Genomic DNA, 21,527 nt, shown 5'->3' on the forward strand with positions numbered 1-21,527 from the left:
GCAGAGGAATAGCATGCATAGGTGTCGTCCACGAAAGAAGCCTCTCCTAAAGCCCATGCACAGAAAAGCTCACTGAGAATTTTCTGGGACCCATGCTGAAAAAGACTACTGGGACTTTGTACTCTGGAGTGATGAGATCAAGATTTTTGGAACTGATGGCTTCAAAACTGCATGGCATCGCAAAGGTGAGGCGTACAAAGAAAAATGTATGATGCCTGCATGAAACATGGTGGTGACAGTGTCTTTCTGTGGGGCTGCGTGAGTTCTGCTGGTGTCGGGGAGTTGCGTTTCATTAGTGGTATCATGAATTCACAGACGCACAGCTCTATATTGAAAGAGAAGATGCTACCATCACTCCGTGCTCTTTGCGCACTTTTCCAACATGACAATGATCCAAAACACACATCTAAGGCCACTGTTGCATTTCTGAAGAACAGGGTGAAAGTGATTCAGTGGCCAAGTATTTCTCCAGAATTCCCCATAGGTGTTCGATTGGGTTCAGATCAGAAGAGAAAAGTTGATTATCACTCTCCATCTAGCATCCAGGCTCTTAAAGAGGTCGTTCTTGAAGAATGAAAAAAGATGTTGCAACATGTTGCCAACTTGTTGATTCCATGCCTAGAAGAATTGTGCTGTCCTTACAAAAAATGGAGGTTATACAAAATACTAGATGTAGTAGTTTTGTCAAAAGTTTGGAAATTGTGTATGTGTATATAGATATCTCACACAATAAATAGTGTGTATATATCTATATTTATTGATGTGGTCATGCCAACTTAAAAATAGTAGAGGCTAAAGGCGGTTCTTTCACTGTTACTAGCCTGAGATCCCTTTCTTACCCGATGTACGCACTGCTCCAAGATGTCCTGTGCAGAGACTGGGAAATACCTAATAAAAACTATTCACATCTCCTGAATGTTTTTCTGGCTAATATCAATTCGAGGAGGCTTTTATTAAGTAGTGGGCTGTGCTCACAATTGGTTCAGCAGTGTCACAGTTTAATAAAGCACTGACCATTCCTGTAGAGGATGCACCACTGTGTAAGGGTCCCATAGAGAAGTGTTTGGAAACTCTTTCAAAAACCTTTACTCTGGCTTAGCTATGATCCTAAGCCAGCCGTAGATGGACGAATCTTGTCTAGTTCAGCAGGACCGTCCAAGAGTCAATCCATCTATGGAAAGCCTGTAAGATTTTTTACATGCGATCACTGCCAGCGGCAGTTATACATAATAGCATCATAACGGCCAGCAGAACACAGTAGCACTGCGGAAGGGATTCCCCCCATCAACACTGACTGCGTTGATGGAGGAATCAAGCAGTTGACATTCCTGCAACCAGTGGTTGCAGGCAAGAAAATTGCTTCATCTATGGCTTGACTTTAGCCTGTCAAACATTAGTTGAATAGAATAAATTCATAAAAAGGGAACCAGTTTCTATTTATGCTGATCCCCTGTCTGTGAAGTGCTTAGTGCTCATGTCAGCTGCCCTACACTAATGTATAGACAGTTTAGCAGATATTTGTGTTTTGGCAGACATGTAAAAAGCATATTCTGTGCATTGCCCTTGGAGGGTCAAAGTCTCTTCAGAGCTGCAGTGGACACCCTAACAAAGGATGAGGGTAAGTGCACTGAAAAACCATAGCAAAGGCAACTTCTGTCTGCTTCCAGAATTCTAAAGAGTTAGACTGAGTGCTTCTTAGCCGTTCAGTAGAAGTCTTATGTTTTATATTAAGAAACAATACCAGTTCCATGCTAAATGAATATATAAATCCCTAATGAACCAAATGATAACTGTGTGAAACACCAACAAAAATAGCTGCTGTACCTAATAACCCCCCAAAAATGTGCAATAAATTACGTCTATAATACCTCATATACTATAGTGCAGTGATATATACCTCACACAAAAAAAAAGTTTAAAGTGATGCTAGTACCATAGTGTCGATGAAAACATAAGTAAAGATCAAATTACAATGGTGTCCTGTGCTTGCATACAAAAATTAATCCAGTAGTGATACAAAATGTTCAATAAACACAACGAACAGAGACAAAAGTGTCTACTTAAATATTTCATAGCTCTCTTATGTGAACAAATTATATGCATCTTGCAACAAAAAAACTTTCCACCCTGTGAAAAGCAATCTCCTGTGCCCCACCCCTAAGCAATCCACAGTGATTCCTTTCTCCACAAACAGACTAGAATGCTTTTCTTTTCTTAAGAAAAGGCGCTGAAGCTGTCTCACAAAAAATCCTCCTCTGTCAGCATGGATGGCTGCTTGGGACTCCAGATTTCAGTGTCTCCCTCCCCAGTAGAGTGAATGCAGGCTCAAGCTGTCTCTCAAAGAATCCTCTACCTACCTAGATGGAGGAGGATGATTCACCCACAGAAAGAAAATTCTCACTTAGAGTAATTTCTTAAAATTGTGTTAATCTGATTGGCTGAGCTACAGAGGCTGACTGATGTCACGATTTCTGTCTTTGCCGATCAGAAGATTCCATATGGAAAGTTTCTGCTTAAACACTCTTCTGCATACGGCTGCAACAGTTTTACAGTGCACACCGTGGCCACATCATTGAGATGGAAATAGTTGATAGGCCAAGGTGGTCCAAACAAACAAACATGATAGGAAAGCTTGAATACTTGAAATCTACTTTAATTTTCACTCCTCACCTCGTCTGAGGCCAAGACGAGTTTCTTTTGTTACTTCCAGCTTTGGATGCTCACCCTTTTGACGAGCGTGGGCCACTTAACTGATTTGGAAATCGGTCGCAGGCCACAATGAAATGAAATGGGTCAGAAGTTCACATTTTTTATTTTGAATAGCATACTGGAGATTTTAAACAATCAGGAACATAATTTACCGTGAGATAAATTTCTGTTGGATGCTTACCACTGTTTAATAATCACAAAAAATTAAAAAAAAACAAAACATTTTCTTAATACCCATATCACCATTAATCCTACTTTCTTGCTTAGGTGTGATTAGCCAAAGGAAGCCCTAAACCAGTGTTGCAGCCTATACTATGGTATACTCACCGGCCATTTTATTAGGTACAGCTTGCTAGTACTGGATTGGAACTCATTTTGCTTTCAGAACTGCCTTAATTCTTCTTGGCATAGATTCAACAAGGTGTTGGAAACATTCCTCAGAGATTTTGGTCCATATTGACATGGCATACCTTTCTATCATCTCAAACAAGCCTGCCCATTCTCCTCTGACATCAAGAAGGCATTTTCGTCCACACAACTGCCGCTCACTAGATATTTTCTCTTTTTTGCACTCTGTAAACCCTAGAGATGGTTGAAAAATGTGTGAAAATCACAGTAGCTCAGCAGGTTTTGAAATACTCAGACCAGCCTGTCTGGCACCAACAACCATGCAACGTTCAAAGTCACTTAAATCCATTTTCTCCCTATTTGATGCTCAGTTTGAACTTCAGCAAGTGCCTTCACCACGTCTAGATGCCTAAATGTATTGAGTTGCTGCCATGTGATTGTCTGATTAGCCATTTGTTACCAAACAATTGAACAGGTGTACCTAGTAAAGTGGTGAATGTATATCAGGGTCTATGCAGCCATCACTTGAATTGCCAAAACAAGGATTGTGCACAATGTAAACAAAAAACAGACCAGGGAATCTCCTGCCCTAGTAGTGCAATAAACTTCTTTATTAAGCAAGATGAAATGAAACATAGTGCACTCAAATGTTCCCGGTATGACAACAAGCTCATCACACAACTGTGTGAATCCGCCGTCAGAACCTCTGTATGGATGCCACTAGATGCAATCTACTCAGCTGATGGCTCCTCTCTCCATGTCTGTGTGTTGGAAAGGAAAGAGAGTGGGGCTGGCTGCAATTGAAACTTGCGTATGACAGCCGCTGAGGTTGTGGTGGACTGGCAATCATTCAGTAGAGTGGCTTGTACCCGAAGGGGGCTTTGCGGGTTGCCATAGGTTTGAGGTCATGGGTAACATCAGACAGTTCGGTAGGCCATAGGTTCAGCATGCCTACATTAATTAAATTTACAAACATGTTGTACTTAGCTGCTCAGTGCAATGGTATTGCACAAAACAGCCCTGAACCTCCTCTTCTGTGTCAGCCCCCATAGCAAGCCCTTGCTCTGCAGGGAGACGTGTGGGCTTGCTCCTGAGCCGGCTCTGTGTATCCATACATACACACACACACACCGCAGTTTTCCTTGTTCCCTTCTCACGGGATTAGATTGACTGTAGCAGGGGCCAATGCCTCCCGCTGCTGCCTCTATGCCTGTGGGGAGAGAGATCAGCAACGCTGCTCTCCCACACACAGATGGATCAAAAGAGGAGCCAGGTAAGCATTTAGGAAGGGTGGAGGTGCTGGGGGGGAGCTGACACTGGAAGGTTTTTTACATTAATGTATAGTATGCATTACGGTAAAAAGCCTTTAAAACCACTTTAAAACTAAACCCAAGCCTGAAATTCAGTTTGCAGGTTTGGAGAATTTAGAGGCCAAGGCTGTAAACACATTCTTGGACATGCACTTTCCATGGTGGGCACACTTGTTGACCTTTGCTGACATCCTGACAGAGAGCATCTAAGATGCCTGGGTATAGGGAGTGGTCTCCAAGGGCTACAAACTGGAGTTCTGCTGCTATATTTGAATCTTCCTGTGTCTCCACACTCCTTAGTATACCTTCTTGCAACTCTTCCAGGTCAGCTGGATCGGGGGTTATGGCAGTTCCATTGAAAGGGACACACAAAGTATAGATATAACGCAACAAAAATGATATATGATCAATAATAATTTATCCGCAATATATCAGGTGACCATATTTCCCTCTTATACAAAGTCTGGGCTTCTCCTCCACCTGTGGAGGGGATCAGTTTAAAATATATAAAGATCATTGCCTTTGCTTAAAATCTTACTCATGTAGATAAGTGTACTGCAGGAACTAAAGTACATGAAGGGGGAGTAATTATAAACCCCTATAAGGTGGGGCAATTTGTTTCTCCAGGAATCTGATTATGTGACTAAAATAAACAGACAACTGTCAGACCATTCTTGCTATGAATAATGTACCCATAACCCTCTACCAAGCCTGGTGGATAGAATTATTTCCACACCTAGACTGGCCTTCCAGTAAGGTCTGCTTGCTTAATATGCATAAGAACCCTACAGATGGAGTATAATAATCCTACCTTTTATACATTACCTAAGGTACATACAATTAGGGAATGACCTCATGGAAGACAAGACGTTTCAGGTATGGGCATTCCATCTGAGTTTTTAGGCAAATATTTTAACAAGAAGATCAGGCGTATAGTTTGCAAATTAAAATCTTTTGCTTTAGATTTGAACACTGTATTGATAAAATAGGATAAGTTACAGATTCTAGATGACTGCACTTGGTGAGTATATATGTGGAATCCTATGCATCTTATCTGCATGATATGGGTGCCCAAAAGGAATTTATGGTTGTTCTTTTGGAAATAATTTTGTATAATATATTTAATTGGCAATATAACAGAGAAGAGGTGTAGTCATGGGCTCTCTTATATTTCTCAATCTAGGATGGTGGGAGGAGAACCAGGTATACAGACTAAAATTGTTTAGGGAATATGGGGCAGTTCACTAATGATAAATACTGCTTGAATTTTTGAGCTAAAATAACTTGTGTGATTTTTATCTCAAAAGTAGTTTAAAAAAAAAAAGTGTTATTTACCAATTGTGTTAAATATTTGTTTTGTGATATTTTTCAGTTACTTTTAGCATTATCTTTGGCATTCTTTTGCAATTTTTTTAACATGCTAACACTGCACCAGAGGAAGAAATAAATGCATGTAGAAATATTATGAAACTTTGAAAACACTCTCTAGCATGCTTTCATTCACAGAACAATCTTCCTCTGGTGAATTGTTACCAGTTATTTTCAGTCCTGAGCTCAGGGCAGAACATTTCTACACTGATAGATTGTAAACTTTTAATTTACTGACCAGTGAGTAGCTCCCCTCATTGTTTTTTTGTACTTTGCTAAAATACTGACTGCGTACTGGCAGGTGATAACAAATATGTGTGTTCTTGAGTGAATTGACTTTAATAATTTCTAATTTTTTTTGCGGTATTTATCACGTTTTTAAACAATGTGTTGTATTTACCTCACATTCGATATTGTACCTTGATTGACTCTTGTATTATCTCATGCGATATTGTCTGAAAAATGGGTCACGTGACCTTTTATATCACATAAAAATCCTTTAGTGTATTGACCCCCATGTAATTAGATTCTCTATGTGAATGATGTGCTGATTGTGTGGAGAGGCACCCTAAAGGATTTGTCATTCATTTCAACCTTGAACCAAAATGAAAGGAACAACTTTTTGATGTGTAAATTCATGTATTCTTACATGGTATTTCTGGATTTAAAGATTTGAAAATAAGGAAATGGATTAAGAACATCCATATTTAGAAAACCCATAGCTGGGAAATGTGCTCCTCCACACCATCAAGCATTATTCGTAACTATTGGTCAGGGCATCCCCACTTGTCAATTTCTGCATTTGTATACAGCTTGCTCTAAAATAGGTGGTTTTCACATCAAATTAAAGGAATTGAAGAAACAATTTAGGACAGGAGGGTGCCCAACTAGACCCCTATTTAAAGTAAGCCAAAGCTTTGCCTGACAATAGATTAGAGATGCTTATCTCAGTAGGGAAGGTCACAATAGTTGGACCCAATTGGTTTAAATTAATGTAACATACTGGAAAACCATTGGCCAATATTGATGTTAGGTAATGAATTGATAAAAACGGCTGTGTGGTGGGGGGTGTAAATCTCTTGACCCAAATTGCCAAAAATATTCATGACCTTTTAATAGTGAATTTATTCCAACTAATCAACAAACTTTGACAAGGCTATTAAAGGAAATGTACAAATGTGGTCATTGTAAAGTATGTAAGTACATAAAAAGCAAAACAAATGCATTTTGGGACAGTGACTGCACACACTCCTTTGACATTAAATCTTTTATTAATTGTGGAAACTCTAGCTTCATATACAGGTGCATCTCAATAAATTAGAATATCATCAAAAAGTTTATTTCAGTAACTCAATTCAAAAAGTTTAACTTCTATTTTCTATAGATTCATTACACACAGAGTGATATTATTCAAGTATTTCTTTCTTTTAATTTTGATGATTAAGGCTTACAGCTAGTGAAAACCCAAAATTCAGTATTTCAGAAAATATAAATATTGTGAAAAAGTTTAATATGGCAGACTCATGGTGTCGCACTCTAATCAGCTAATTAATGCAAAACACCTGTAAAGGTTTCCTGAGCCTATAAATCAGCGGTTCTCAACCTGGGGGTCGCGACCCCTTTGGGGGTCGAACGACCATTTCCCAGGGGTCGCCTAAGACCATCGGAAAACACATATTTCCGATGGTCTTAGGAACCGAGACACCGCTCCTCTGACTCAGTCGATGTGTGGGCGGGATGACACGCTGCCCTGTCACCTGGCCACACCTCCGGGATCCCTCAACAACTCCGCCTCCTCGCCGCTGATTGGCCACCGGAACTGTACCTCAGGAGAGGCACACAGGCGGCCAATCACCGGAGAGGAGGTGGAGCTTGGAGAGGAGGAGCCGAGCGGCAGCGCGCGTAGATCTAAGAAGATCGAGGGAACTGCCAGAGTAAGTGAAGAGGAGAGCGGCCAGAGAAGGAAGACAGCTGACAGGTAAGTGAGAGAGCGAGCCCAGGCTGGAGCAGGGGTCAGCAAGGTAAGTATCATTGGTGTCAGTGGGAGGAATAGTGCCCCATCATTTGTGTGACTAATACCAACAATGGGGCACTATTTCTCCCACTGACACCAATGATGGGGCACTATTTCCTCCCCCCCCCCCGCACTGACACCAACGATGGGGCACTATTCCTCCCCCCCCACTGACACCAACGATGGGGCACTATTCCTCCCCCCCCACTGACACCAACGATGGGGCACTATTCCTCCCCCCCACTGACACCAACGATGGGGCACTATTCCTCCCCCCCACTGACACCAACGATGGGGCACTATTCCTCCCCCTTACTGACACCAACGATGGGGCACTATTCCTCCCCCCCACTGACACCAACGATGGGGCACTATTCCTCCCCCCCACTGACACCAACGATGGGGCACTATTCCTCCCCCCACTCACACCAAGAATGGGGCACTATTCCACCCCCGACCCCAAAGATGGGGCACTATTTCCCCCTCCACCCCACTGACATCAATGATGGGGCACTATTCCTCCCACTGACACCAATGATGGGGCACTATTCCTCCCACTGACACCAATGATGGGGCACTATTCCTCCCACTGACACCAATGATGGGGCACTATTCCCCCCACTGACACCAATGATGGCGCACTATTCCCCCCACTGACACCAATGATGGGGCACTATTCCCCCCACTGACACCAATGATGGGGCACTATTCCCCCCACTGACACCAATGATGGGGCACTATTCCTCCCACTGACACCAATGATGGGGCACTATTCCTCCCACTGACACCAATGATGGGGCACTATTCCCCCCACTGACACCAACGATGGGGCACTATTCCCCCCACTGACACCAACGATGGGGCACTATTCCCCCCACTGACACCAACGTTGGGGCACTATTCCCCCCACTGACACCAACGTTGGGGCTCTATTCCCCCCACTGACACCAACGATGGGGCACTATTCCTCCCCCCCACTGACACCAACGATGGGGCACTATTCCTCCCCCCCACTGACACCAACGATGGGGCACTATTCCTCCCCCCCACTGACACCAACGATGGGGCACTATTCCTCCCCCCCACTGACACCAACGATGGGGCACTATTCCTCCCCCCACTCACACCAAGAATGGGGCACTATTCCACCCCCGACCCCAAAGATGGGGCACTATTTCCCCCTCCACCCCACTGACATCAATGATGGGGCACTATTCCCCCCCCACTGAGACCAACGATGGGGCACTATTCCCCCCCCACTGAGACCAACGATGGGGCACTATTCCCCCCCCACTGAGACCAACGATGGGGCACTATTCCCCCCCCACTGAGACCAACGATGGGGCACTATTCCCCCCCCACTGAGACCAACGATGGGGCACTATTCCCCCCCCACTGAGACCAACGATGGGGCACTATTCCCCCCCCACTGAGACCAACGATGGGGCACTATTCCCCCCCCACTGAGACCAACGATGGGGCACTATTCCCCCCCCACTGAGACCAACGATGGGGCACTATTCCCCCCCCACTGAGACCAACGATGGGGCACTATTCCCCCCCCCACTGAGACCAACGATGGGGCACTATTCCCCCCCCCACTGAGACCAACGATGGGGCACTATTCCCCCCCCCACTGAGACCAACGATGGGGCACTATTCCCCCCCCACTGAGACCAACGATGGGGCACTATTCCCCCCCCACTGAGACCAACGATGGGGCACTATTCCCCCCCCACTGAGACCAACGATGGGGCACTATTCCCCCCCCACTGAGACCAACGATGGGGCACTATTCCCCCCCCACTGAGACCAACGATGGGGCACTATTCCCCCCCCACTGAGACCAACGATGGGGCACTATTCCCCCCCCACTGAGACCAACGATGGGGCACTATTCCCCCCCCCACTGAGACCAACGATGGGGCACTATTCCCCCCCCCACTGAGACCAACGATGGGGCACTATTCCCCCCCCCACTGAGACCAACGATGGGGCACTATTCCCCCCCCCACTGAGACCAACGATGGGGCACTATTCCCCCCCCCACTGAGACCAACGATGGGGCACTATTCCCCCCCCCACTGAGACCAACGATGGGGCACTATTCCCCCCCCCACTGAGACCAACGATGGGGCACTATTCCCCCCCCCACTGAGACCAACGATGGGGCACTATTCCCCCCCCCACTGAGACCAACGATGGGGCACTATTCCCCCCCCCACTGAGACCAACGATGGGGCACTATTCCCCCCCCCACTGAGACCAACGATGGGGCACTATTCCCCCCCCCACTGAGACCAACGATGGGGCACTATTCCCCCCCCCCACTGAGACCAACGATGGGGCACTATTCCCCCCCCCCACTGAGACCAACGATGGGGCACTATTCCCCCCCCCCACTGAGACCAACGATGGGGCACTATTCCCCCCCCCCACTGACACCAACGATGGGGCACTATTCCCCCCCCCCACTGACACCAACGATGGGGCACTATTCCCCCCCCCCACTGACACCAACGATGGGGCACTATTCCCCCCCCCCCACTGACACCAACGATGGGGCACTATTCCCCCCCCCCCACTGACACCAACGATGGGGCACTATTCCCCCCCCCCACTGACACCAACGATGGGGCACTATTCCCCCCCCCCCACTGACACCAACGATGGGGCACTATTCCCCCCCCCCCACTGACACCAACGATGGGGCACTATTCCCCCCCCCCCACTGACACCAACGATGGGGCACTATTCCCCCCCCCCACTGACACCAACGATGGGGCACTATTCCCCCCCCCCACTGACACCAACGATGGGGCACTATTCCCCCCCCCCCACTGACACCAACGATGGGGCACTATCCCCCCCCCCCCCACTGACACCAACGATGGGGCACTAGTCCTCCCACTGCAAAATTACAGTTATGAAGTAGCAACGAAAATAATTTTATGGTTGGGGGTCACCACAACATGAGGAACTGTATTAAGGGGTCGCGGCATTAGAAAGGTTGAGAACCACTGCTATAAATGATCTCTGTCTGGTTCAGTAGGTTACACAATCATGGGGAAGACTACTGACATGACAGTTGTCCAGAAGACAGTCATTGACACCCTCCACAAGGAGGGTAAGTCACAGAACATCATTGCTAAAGAAGCTGTCTATTCAGAGAGTGCTGTATCCAAGCACATTAATGGAAAGTTGAGTGGAAGGAAAAAGTGTGGTAGAAAAAAGTGCACAAGCAGCAGGGATAACCTCAGCCTTGAGAGGATTGTGAAGCAAAAGCCATTCTAGAATTGGGTTGAGGTTCACAAGGAGTGGACTATGGCTGGTGTCAGTGCTTCGAACCACCACACATATATATCCAGGACATGGGATACAACTGTCGCATTCCTTGTGTCAAGCCACTCCTAAACCAGAGACAACGTCAGAAGCATCTTACCTGGGCTAAGGAGAATAAGGACTGGACTGTTGCTCAGTGGTCCAAAGTCCTTTTCGTATGAAAGTAAATTTTGCATTTCATTTGGAAATCAAGGTCCCAGAGTCTGGAAGAAGAGTGGAAAGGCACAGAATCTAAGTTGCATGAGGTCCAGTGTGAAGCTTCTACAGTCATTGATGATTTGGGGAGTCATGTCATCTGTTGGTGTTGGTCTACTGTGTGTTATCAAGTCCAAAGTCATGGCAGCCCTCTACCAGGAAATTCTAAAGTACTTAATGCTTCCATCTGCTGACCAGTCTTATGGAGATGCTGATTTCATCTTCCAGCAACACTTGGCACTTACCCACACTATCAAAACTACCAATACTTTGTTTAATGATCATGGTATTACTGTGCTAGATTGGCCAGCAAACTCGCCAGACCTAAACCCCATCGAGAATCTGTGGGATATTGTCAATAGGAAGATGAGACACACCAGACCCAACATTGCAGATGAGCTGAAGGCCGCTATCAGAGGAACCTGGACTTCCATAACACCTCAGCAGTGCCATGGGGCTGATCGTCTCCATGCCACGCCGCATTGATGCAGTAATTCATGCATAAGTATGCCAAGTATTGAGTGCATGCTATGCTGTATATGGACATACTTTTCAGTAAGCCAACATTTCTGTATTAAAAATCCTTTTTTTTTTATATGGAAAATTTTAATTTTCTGAGTTACTGAATTTTGCGTTTTCACTAGCTGTAAACCATAATCATTAAATTTTAAGAAATGCTTGAAATACGCTATATTGTCAAAAGTATTGGGATGCCTGTCTTTACATGCACATGAACTTTAATGGCATCCCAGTCTTAGTCTGTAGGGTTCCATATTGAGTTGGCCCACTCTTTGCAGTATAACCGCTTCAACTCTTCTGGGAAGGCTGTCCATAAGGTTTAGGAGTGTGTCTATGGGAATGTTTAACCATTCTTCCAGAAGCGCATTTGTGAGATCAGGCACTGATGTCGGGCGAGAAGGCCTGGCTCACAGTCTCTGCTCTAATTCATCCAAAAGGTTTTCTATCGGGTTGAGTTCTGGACTCTGCGCAGGCCAGTCAAGTTAGTCTACCCCAAATGCTCTCATCCATGTATTTATGGACCTTGCTTTGTGCACTAGTACATAGTCATGTTGTAACAGGAGGGGGCCATCCCCAAACTGTTCCCACAAGATTGGGAGCATGAAATTATCCAAAATGTCTTGGTATGCTGACGCCTCAAGAGTTCCCTTCACTGGAACTAAGAGGCCAAGCCCAACCCCTGAAAATCAACCCCACACTATAATCCCCCCTCCAGCAAACTTTACACTAGGCGCAATGCAGTCAGGCAAGTACCGTTCTCTTGCTAAATTCAGAGACGTCCATTGGATTTCCAGACAGAGAAGCGTGATTCGTCACTCCAGAGAACACGTCTCCACTTCTCTAGAGTCCAGTGGCGGCGTGCGTTACACAAATGCATCTGAAGCTTTGCAATGCACTTGGTGATGTAAGGCTTGGATGCAGCTGCTTGGCCATGGAAACCCATTCCATGAAGCTCTCTACGCACTGTGGTGCTAATCTGAAGGCCACCCAAAGTCTGGAGGTCTTTAGCTATTGACTCTGCAGACAGTTGGCAACTTCTGCGCACTGTGCGCTTCAGCATGCGCTGACCCCACTCTGTCATTTTATGTGTCCTACCACTTCGTACCTGAGTTGCTGTTGTTCCCAGTTCCTTCCCACTTTAATAATACCACTAACAGTTGACCGTGGAATATTTAGTATTTGGAATATTTATTAGCAAGGAAATTTCACAAATGAACTTATTGCACAGGTGGCAACCTAAAACAGTACCACGCTTGAATTGGCTCCTAAGAGCGACCCATACATTCACAAATGTTTGTAGAAGCTGTCTGTATGCCTAGGTGCTTAATTTTATATGCTTGTGGCCATGAAGGTGATTGTAACACCTGAATCCAATGATCTGGAGGGGTGTCCTAATACTATTGTCAATATAGTGTATATCACTCTGTGTGTAATGAATCTATTAATGAGTTTCACTTTTTGCATTGAATAACTGAAATAAATTTACTTTTTGATAATCTGATTTGAGTTGCAACTGTATATGATCACGTCTGTATAAAAAGATGTACGTAGCAAGACCAAACAAGAGCTAAAGGTACATATAGATGAACATTTACTGTATGTGTTAAATCAGAAATATAAGTGCCCTTTGACTGAACATTTCATCAGTGGAAGGATTGAAGTTTTGTGGTATATATCACTTACATTCATCACTCTGAGAAGATAAAGGTAACATAATTCTCCAAACAAAGCATGCTGACTTAAAATCTAAAATCCTTATCTTATGATCTGAAAAATGAACTAAAATTGGAAACCTTTTTATAAGATTTAAAGCAACAATTACTTTATCACAACACACGTCCTAACATGTTCTAATGCATTTTCAGACTAGGCCCCCTACCCTGATCCAATCAACTAAAGTGGGTGTTAGTATATAGAGCATGGTCACTCAAGCTTAGTACAGTGCATCCGGATTAAATTCTGATTGGATGAAATGTGTCAATGTCATTACCTGCACCCTGTCTCCTTAAACCACGTGGTATGGGTGGATGAGTATAACAACACTCAAGTATTGAACATGCATGGTATACTTTATAGCAAGAAGCTATGGCACAGAGCAGCAGCGGATTCCCAGAATACTAATATGGTACAAGGAGGTGGCGAGATTGACTGACATACAATGTATATCTGTGAGAGGTAATGTAGTGGATGACTATATAGCCACAATGATGCTTTAGAGCAGGGGTTCCTCAAACTTTTTAAACAGGGGGCTAGTTCACTGTCCCTCAGACCGTTGGAGGGCCGAACTATAGTTTAAAAAATATGAACAAATGCGGACACAGTACAGGAGATGACCAGAGACTGCGGACATAGTACATGAGATGACCAGGGACTGCGGACATAGTACCTGAGATGACCAGAGACTAAGGCAGTGGTGTATTTTGGTTTTGTGCTGCCCTAGGCAAGACTAAAATCGCAACCTCCCTCCCGGCATCTAAATTTGTCCCAACCTTTCTTCTGCAAACTCCTCCCCTTCCTCTTACAGCTCCACCGCTTCCTATTAGAGCTCCACTCACTGACACCGATGGAGCGCTATTCCTCCCACTGACAATGATGGGGCACTATTCCTCCCCCTGACACCAATGATGGGGCACTATTCCTCCCCCTGACACCAATGATGGGGCACTATTCCTCCCCCTGACACCAATGATGGTTCACTATTCCTCCCCCTGACACCAATGATGGGGCACTATTCCTCCCCCTGACACCAATGATGGGGCACTATTCCTCCCCCTGACACCAGTGATGGGGCACTATTCCTCTCACAGACACCAGTGATGGGGCACTATTCCTCTCACAGACACCAGTGATGGGGCACTATTCCTCTCACTGACACCAGTGATGAGGCACGATTCCTCCCACTGACACCAATGATGGGGCACTATTTTTCCCACTGACACCAATGATGGTGCCCTATCAGTGTCCGTGTGTGAGGAATCGTGCCCCACCATTGGTATCAGTGGGAGGAATCGTGCCCCATCATTGGTGTCAGTGGGAGGAATTGTGCCCCATCATTGGTGTCAGTGGGAGGAATCGTGCCCCATCATTGGTGTCAGTGGGAGGAATCGTGCCCCATCATTGGTGTCAGTGGGAGGAATCGTGCCCCATCATTGGTGTCAGTGGGAGGAATCGTGCCCCATCATTGGTGTCAGTGGGAGGAATCGTGCCCCATCATTGGTGTCAGTGGGAGGAATCGTGCCCCATCATTGGTGTCAGTGGGAGGAATCGTGCCCCATCATTGGTGTCAGTGGGAGGAATCGTGCCCCATCATTGGTGTCAGTGGGAGGAATCGTGCCCCATCATTGGTGTCAGCGGGAGGAATCGTGCCCCATCATTGGTGTCAGTGACAACAATGAGGGGGCACTATTCCTCCCACACTGACACTAATGATGCACTATTACTCCCACTGACACCAATTATACTTACATCGCGGTGCCACCCCCCTGAAAAGTGCCGCCCTAGGTAAAATGCCTTGTTTGCCTCGTGACAAATACTCCCCTGGGACAAGTGAGGGGCAGTGGGACAGGAGGAGCGCAGTGGGACAGTGGGCATGGGACAGTATCGGAGGAGCGCAGAGGGACAGGTGGGGGGCATGGGACAGGATCGGGGCAGCGGGACAGGAGAAGCGCAGAGGGACAGGTGGGGGGCAGTGGGACAGGAGGAGCGCAGAGGGACAGGTGGGGGGCAGTGTGACGGGAGGGCATGGGACAGGATCAGGGCAGTGGGACAGGAGGAGGAGCACAGGAGGATAGGTGTGGGACAGGAGGAGCGCAGAGGGATAGGTGGGGGGCATGGGACAGGATCGGGGCAGCTGGACAGGAGGAGCACAGAGGGACATGTGAGGGGCAGATGAACAGGAGGAGCATAGAGGGACAGGTGGGGGGCAGTGGGGACAGATGGGTGGTAGTGGGACAATGTGGGGGACAGGATGGGGAAGTGGAACAGGTGTGGGGCAGGGTGACGTGGGGGCAGGGGGCAGTGTGATGGATGGGGGGGGCAATGGGATGGGGGAGGGAAGTAGAACAGGTGGGGGGGCAGTGTATCAAGGGACAGTGAGACAGGACCGAGGGAGCACCAGTCCTCCAAGCACTTACCTGTCCAGCAGCGGCTCCTCCAGATGGTGTCAGGATCATTCCAGGATGGGTGCCTGTGTCCCTTCTCCCCCTCGATCTCCGGCGGCGGCCGCAAAGGAGCAGGTTGGCTCCGCCCCCTGACCTCGTCCTCTTCTGCTTCCATCTGGCCTTCACGTGGATACCGGAGCGCTGACAGCGGGCCCCGCCCCTCAAGCGTTCCGAGCGCACTCCGGGGATCCGCCCACCACTCCGCTCTCCTCTGCAGCCGCTCCCTCAGCCATGGTGCCCTGCCCCTGTATCTTTCTCACGGAAGTGTCCCTTCCGCGGGAAAAGGGGGGGGCGGCACTGCCGCCATGCCGCCCCCCTGTAAAGTGCCACCCTAGGCAAATGCCTAGGTTGCCTTGCGGCAGATACGCCCCTGCCCGGCGGGCTGGATAAATGTCTTCGGCGAGCCGCATGTGGCCTGCGGCCCGTAGTTTGAGGACCCATGCTTTAGAGCATGGCTGAAATAATGACATCACAAAACATAACTTCAAGGGGCAATTACATGAGGGCTTGAGGTTTGGGTTACCTCTCTGTACCACTCTCTGATAGTTACCTTTGGAATTAGATGTGCATCATTCAGCAATGCCATTTTGATATTTCTTGTTATTTAGTCCTTAAGCATAGCATACAGCACCATTGTACAACGTTAAATCCAAAAAAAATTGGGACGCTGTGAAATAACAGAATGCGATGATTTTCAAGTTTCATAAACCCATATTTTATTTACAATAAGGGGGAAAAAGTAAACTTATCAAATGTTTAAACTGAGAAAATGTAACATTTTAAGAACAAAAAAATAGATAATTATTAAATTGATGGCAGCAGCGCATCTTAAAGTTGGAACATGGCCTTGTGTAACACGGTGTAGTATCCCTTCCTCTTTGTTTAACAACACTCTGTAAATGCCTGGGAACTGAGGAGACCAGATGCTGGAGCTTTTGGAGAGTAATGTAGTTCCATTCTTGCCTGATGAAGGATTCTAACTGCTCAACAGTCCTGGATGGACTTTATTATATTTATAGTTTCAAATACACTGCTCAAAAAAATGAAAGGAACACTTTGAAAACACATCAGATCTCAATGGGGATATCTATACTGATATGGACTGGGTAATGTATTAGGAATGTAAGGATGCCCCATCGTTTGATGGAAATGAAAATTATCAACCTACAGAGAACTGAATTCAAAGACACCCTGAAAATCAAAGTGAAAAATTATGCAGCAGGCTAGTCCATTTTGCTGAAATTTCATTACAGCAACTCAAAATGGTACTTAGTAGTTTGTATGGCCCCCACGTGCTTGTATGCATACCTGACAACATCGGGGCATGCCCCTAATGAGACAGCAGATGGTGCCTTGGGGTATTTCCTTTTAGATCTGGGCCAGGGCATCACTGAGCTCCTGCACAGTCTGAGGTGCAACCTGGCGACGTCTGATGGACTGAAACATGAAATCCCAGAGGTGTTCTATTGGATTTAGGTCAGGCGAGCATGTGAGCCATTCAATGGTATCAATTCCTTCATCCTCCAGGAACTGCCTGCATACTCTCGCCACATGATGTCGGGCATGGTCATGCACCAGGAGGAACCCAGGACCCACTGCACCAGCATAGGGTCTAACAATGGGTCCAAGATTTCACCTCGGTACCTAATGGCAGTCAGGGTGCCATTGTCTAGCCTGTAGAGGTCTGTGCGTCCCTCCATGGATATGCCTCCCCAGACCATCACTGACCCACCAACAAAACGGTCATGCTGAATGATGTTACAGGTAGCATAACGTTCTCCACGGCTTCTCCAGACCCTTTCACGTCTGTCACGTGCTCAGGATGTACCTGCTCTCATCTGAGAAAAGCACGGTGCCAGTGGTGGACCTGCCAATTCTGGTATTCAATGGCAAATGCCAATCGAGGTTCTATGGTGCTGGGCAGTGAGCACAGGGCCCACTAGAGGATATCGGGCCCTCAGTCCACCCTCTTAAAATCTTTTCCTGATTGGTCAGACATTCACACCAGTGGCCTGCTGGAGGTCATTTTGTAGGGCTTTAGCAGTGCTCATCCAGTTCCTCCTTGCACAAAGAAGCAGATACCGGTCCTGCTGATGGGTAATGACTTTCTACGGCCCGGTCCAGCTCTAGACTAACTGCCCGTCTCCTGGAATCTCCTCCATGCTCTTGAGGCTATGCTGGGAGACACGGCAAACCTTCTGGCAATGGTACGTATTGATGTGCCATCCTGGAGGAGTTGGACTGCCTGTGCAACCTCTGTAGGGTCCAGGTATCTTCTCATGCTACCTGTAATGACACGGACACTAGGCAAATGCAAATCAAGGGAAAAAACGTCAGTGGCCTCCACCTGTAGAACCATTCGCATGCCTTTCAATGACCGTGGCCTCAGCTTCCATTTTATACTCAAGATCGTTTGTCCGACTGCCCAGCTGTCTAGTCTCTTGTGAGAGATGTTCTGACAGGTTGGAAGTGTAGTGGAGGACAATTTCATCTGCAGCATCAACTTGAAGCTGTCAGGATCTCAGCATCTCTCATGGCCGGTACAGGGGGTTGCAGGGGTGCCTCTGGCTCAGGCTCAGTGCAGTGCAGGGGTGCCTCTGGCTCAGTGCCCATCTCATCGTCGAGATCCAGTGCACCCGTGGGCGGCGGGCCCAAAATCACTATGGTTTCAGATGCGGTCTCCGGCGGGTAGGCCGCAAATTCTGGTGTGGCCTGCCGAGCGCTGGAGGCACGGCCAGTCCCAGTTTTTTTTTTTTTTTTCCCCCCCATCAAGGCGGTAGGGGAAGTGGCGATCCGGGGTGGGGTTAGTGGGCAGCTGGCTTACCCCCCTGAGAGCCGGCGAATCAGCCAATGTGTTCGGTGGGCAAGGAGCGCGCCTACGGAGCAGCCATCCTGGACATTGCTTATGAGATTGTATACATTTCCGTGGGATATGTACTTTAGCAGCATTAACCACTTGGAGACCGGGCTATAGCTGAATGACGTTGGACACAGCTGATCACATAACATGGTAAAGGGCCAATCACAGCGCCTGTTTACTACGTCATCAACTGTGTCCAATGACACAGCTGATTATAGTGTAAGTACAGTTGCTGGTGATCTGCTGCACTTTACTCACGCTGTCACAGCGTGAGGAGTGCTGGTAATGCAGAAGTGTATTTAAATAATCAGAGGCAGTCCAGTGCAGCCCCCAGCCCAAACGGTGTCCGTCAGTGCAGTCCTAACAGTGTCCACCAGTGCTGCAACTGTCCATCAGTACCTCCTCTGTCCATCAGTGCACACCAGTGAAGGAGAAAAATTATCTGTTTGCAAAATTTTATAACAGAAATTAAGAAAAAAATGTTTTCATATTTTTTTTCTCTTTTCATGTCTTTAGCAAAAAATAAAAAATCCTGTGGTGATTAAATACCACCAAAAGAAAGCTCTATATGTCTCAAAAAATGCTAAAAATGTAATGCGTTTACAGTGTTGCATAACTGCGCAATAGTCGTTCAAAGAAATGAATGCTGAAAAATGGCCTGGACAGGAATGGGGTGAAAGTGCCCATTAGGCAAGTGGTTAAGAAGGTGGATTATGCAGGATCACTTGTATCTACTCCTCATGAGTGGTGTGAATTGAAGTAAGCATGTTCCTAAAGGTGAATTTTGCCTTTAAGACATTTGCACAGGGTGTCTCCAATGTGGCTTCCCCTGTGCGTTCACCCTTTTATTTGTTGAATTTAAATTTGGCTCTTTCAGCACTTCAGAAACCACTTTTTGAACCTATTAGGGTATTTTCCTTTCTATGCTTGCTCATAGGGTTGCATTCCATGTCTTGGAGTTCATTGAGGGTCTTGTTCCAACACTGCTTTGTTACTTAATTGAGGCATGATGAGAATGGTTATTACAGGCTGGTTGGTCGCTTTTTTTGGCTAAATCCTCCTGTAGGCAGCAGTATAACAAAAGTGTCTGACTTGTGTAATGCCAAAAAAGGAATTTTATGGTGAGTACAAAAATCTTATATTGGAAATATATCGTTGAATGAGATGGAGTGACTAAATATTTACCAGTACTAGTAATCTCAAATATAGAACAGTATTACTATGCAATAAATTGTTTTGTCACTTTGTGCTTACCAGAGTTAAATCTGACTTCCAAGTATGGATATTTTTGCATAGTTACATTGGCCAAGTATGAAATATGGACCATACACTGTTGAAGCGGAGAATCACTGCATTTGCGGCAGTTCTGCTGCATAGTAACTCAGCATGAGTGCCATTCAAAGAACTTTATTTTCTAACTGCATTGTTATCTGGATGAGGTGGAAGGGCAGTGAAGTCATGATCCCCACCTTACCCAATTAGGAAATGCAAAATGGAAAAATACAAGGCTTTCTCTGAATGGCACCTGTGCTGAGCGAGCATCCACCTGTGGTTACTATGCAGCAGGGCAGACGCTCCGCATGGGACCTGGAAGGCGCTGAGTATCATTATCGTAGTGGCAGCTACAACAGGGCTTCCATAGGAATCAGCCAAGTAAGGAATATGTATACTTGCATTGGTCCTTGCAGGGCCAATGTAACTATGTAAAAATATCCATAAGTAGAATTCAACTTTAATCATGGTGATGCTATCCTGCATGTCTTTCACATTATAACTATGCAGTAGGAATTTCCTTTAAGTGTTACTAAAGTCGTGGGTTTTTTTTTGTGTTTTTGTTTTTTTTTTTTATTAAAATTACAAACTTGTTATACTCACCTGCTCTGGTCCATGGTATTGCACAGAGTGGCCCTGATCCTCCTTTTCTCGGGGTCCTCCACCAACGATCTTGGCGCCTCCTCTTCTTCTTGTGTCCCCCATAGCAAGCCATTTGCTATGGGGGCACATGGTGTCTGCTTGTTCCTGAGCTGTGTGTCTGTCACTGTTATGTAGCCATACATTTATGTCTACCAAATAATGTATTTTAAATAACAGAGGAACTCCTGCTCCTTCTATACTTCCCAGCTGCTGTGGCTGTAAATGATGCAGGTCTGACTGACCCCAGCACTATTGCATCTCCGCCAGTTATTCCTGAAATGGAGTTTGGTGCCATGGGTTCTGTGAATGGTAAGGAGGCGAAAATGTAACTGTAACACTAAGGTATAAGATGGAACAGGCATGGGACAAGAAGTACGGAGAAAGCTGGGCTTCCCCTGGTATGCAATTGAACTTATTTGCAGGACATAGAAGTATGCCTGCATGACAGCAAGGTCAACCTGAGGATCAAGATTTATGTCTGCTTGTGAAGGTAATTCTGCCTGAAGTTAGACTTTAAAAGTAATGTTCTTTGTCTCCAATTTAATGGCACCTTCTCCAAGGCTATAATGTCAATCTTGTCTTTGCATTTTTTTGGTAGACTACATTAATTTACTGGTTATAATGTACTCTGTTTTCTGCTGTTTCTATTAGGACATTCTGGAATACAAGAAGAAACAACGACCACAGAAAATTAGAATGTTGGATGGAGCAGCAAAAATGATTATGGTAGATGACTCAAAGACTGTAGGGGAACTTCTGGTGACAATATGCAGCAGGATAGGTGAGGA

The 21,527-nt window shown here is 46.3% G+C and overlaps 1 protein-coding gene across 6 annotated transcripts in view; it reads left to right on the forward strand.

Annotated features, from left to right (window-relative positions):
- The window catches only part of TLN2 (talin 2), a 307,615-nt gene that overhangs the window by 136,421 nt on the left and 149,667 nt on the right, over positions 1-21,527 (forward strand). For all 6 annotated transcript variants that reach the window (XM_089671420.1, XM_089671426.1, XM_089671424.1 and 3 more), the window contains one exon: positions 21,391-21,520. In XM_089671420.1, the coding sequence (XP_089527546.1) occupies positions 21,391-21,520 (130 nt within the window). The remainder of the gene's footprint in view (positions 1-21,390; positions 21,521-21,527) is intronic.

This window comes from Staurois parvus, unplaced genomic scaffold (assembly GCF_062004578.1).
Source record: "Staurois parvus isolate SC_StPar_1 unplaced genomic scaffold, SC_StPar_1.0 ptg000105l, whole genome shotgun sequence".
NCBI lineage: Eukaryota > Metazoa > Chordata > Amphibia > Anura > Ranidae > Staurois > Staurois parvus.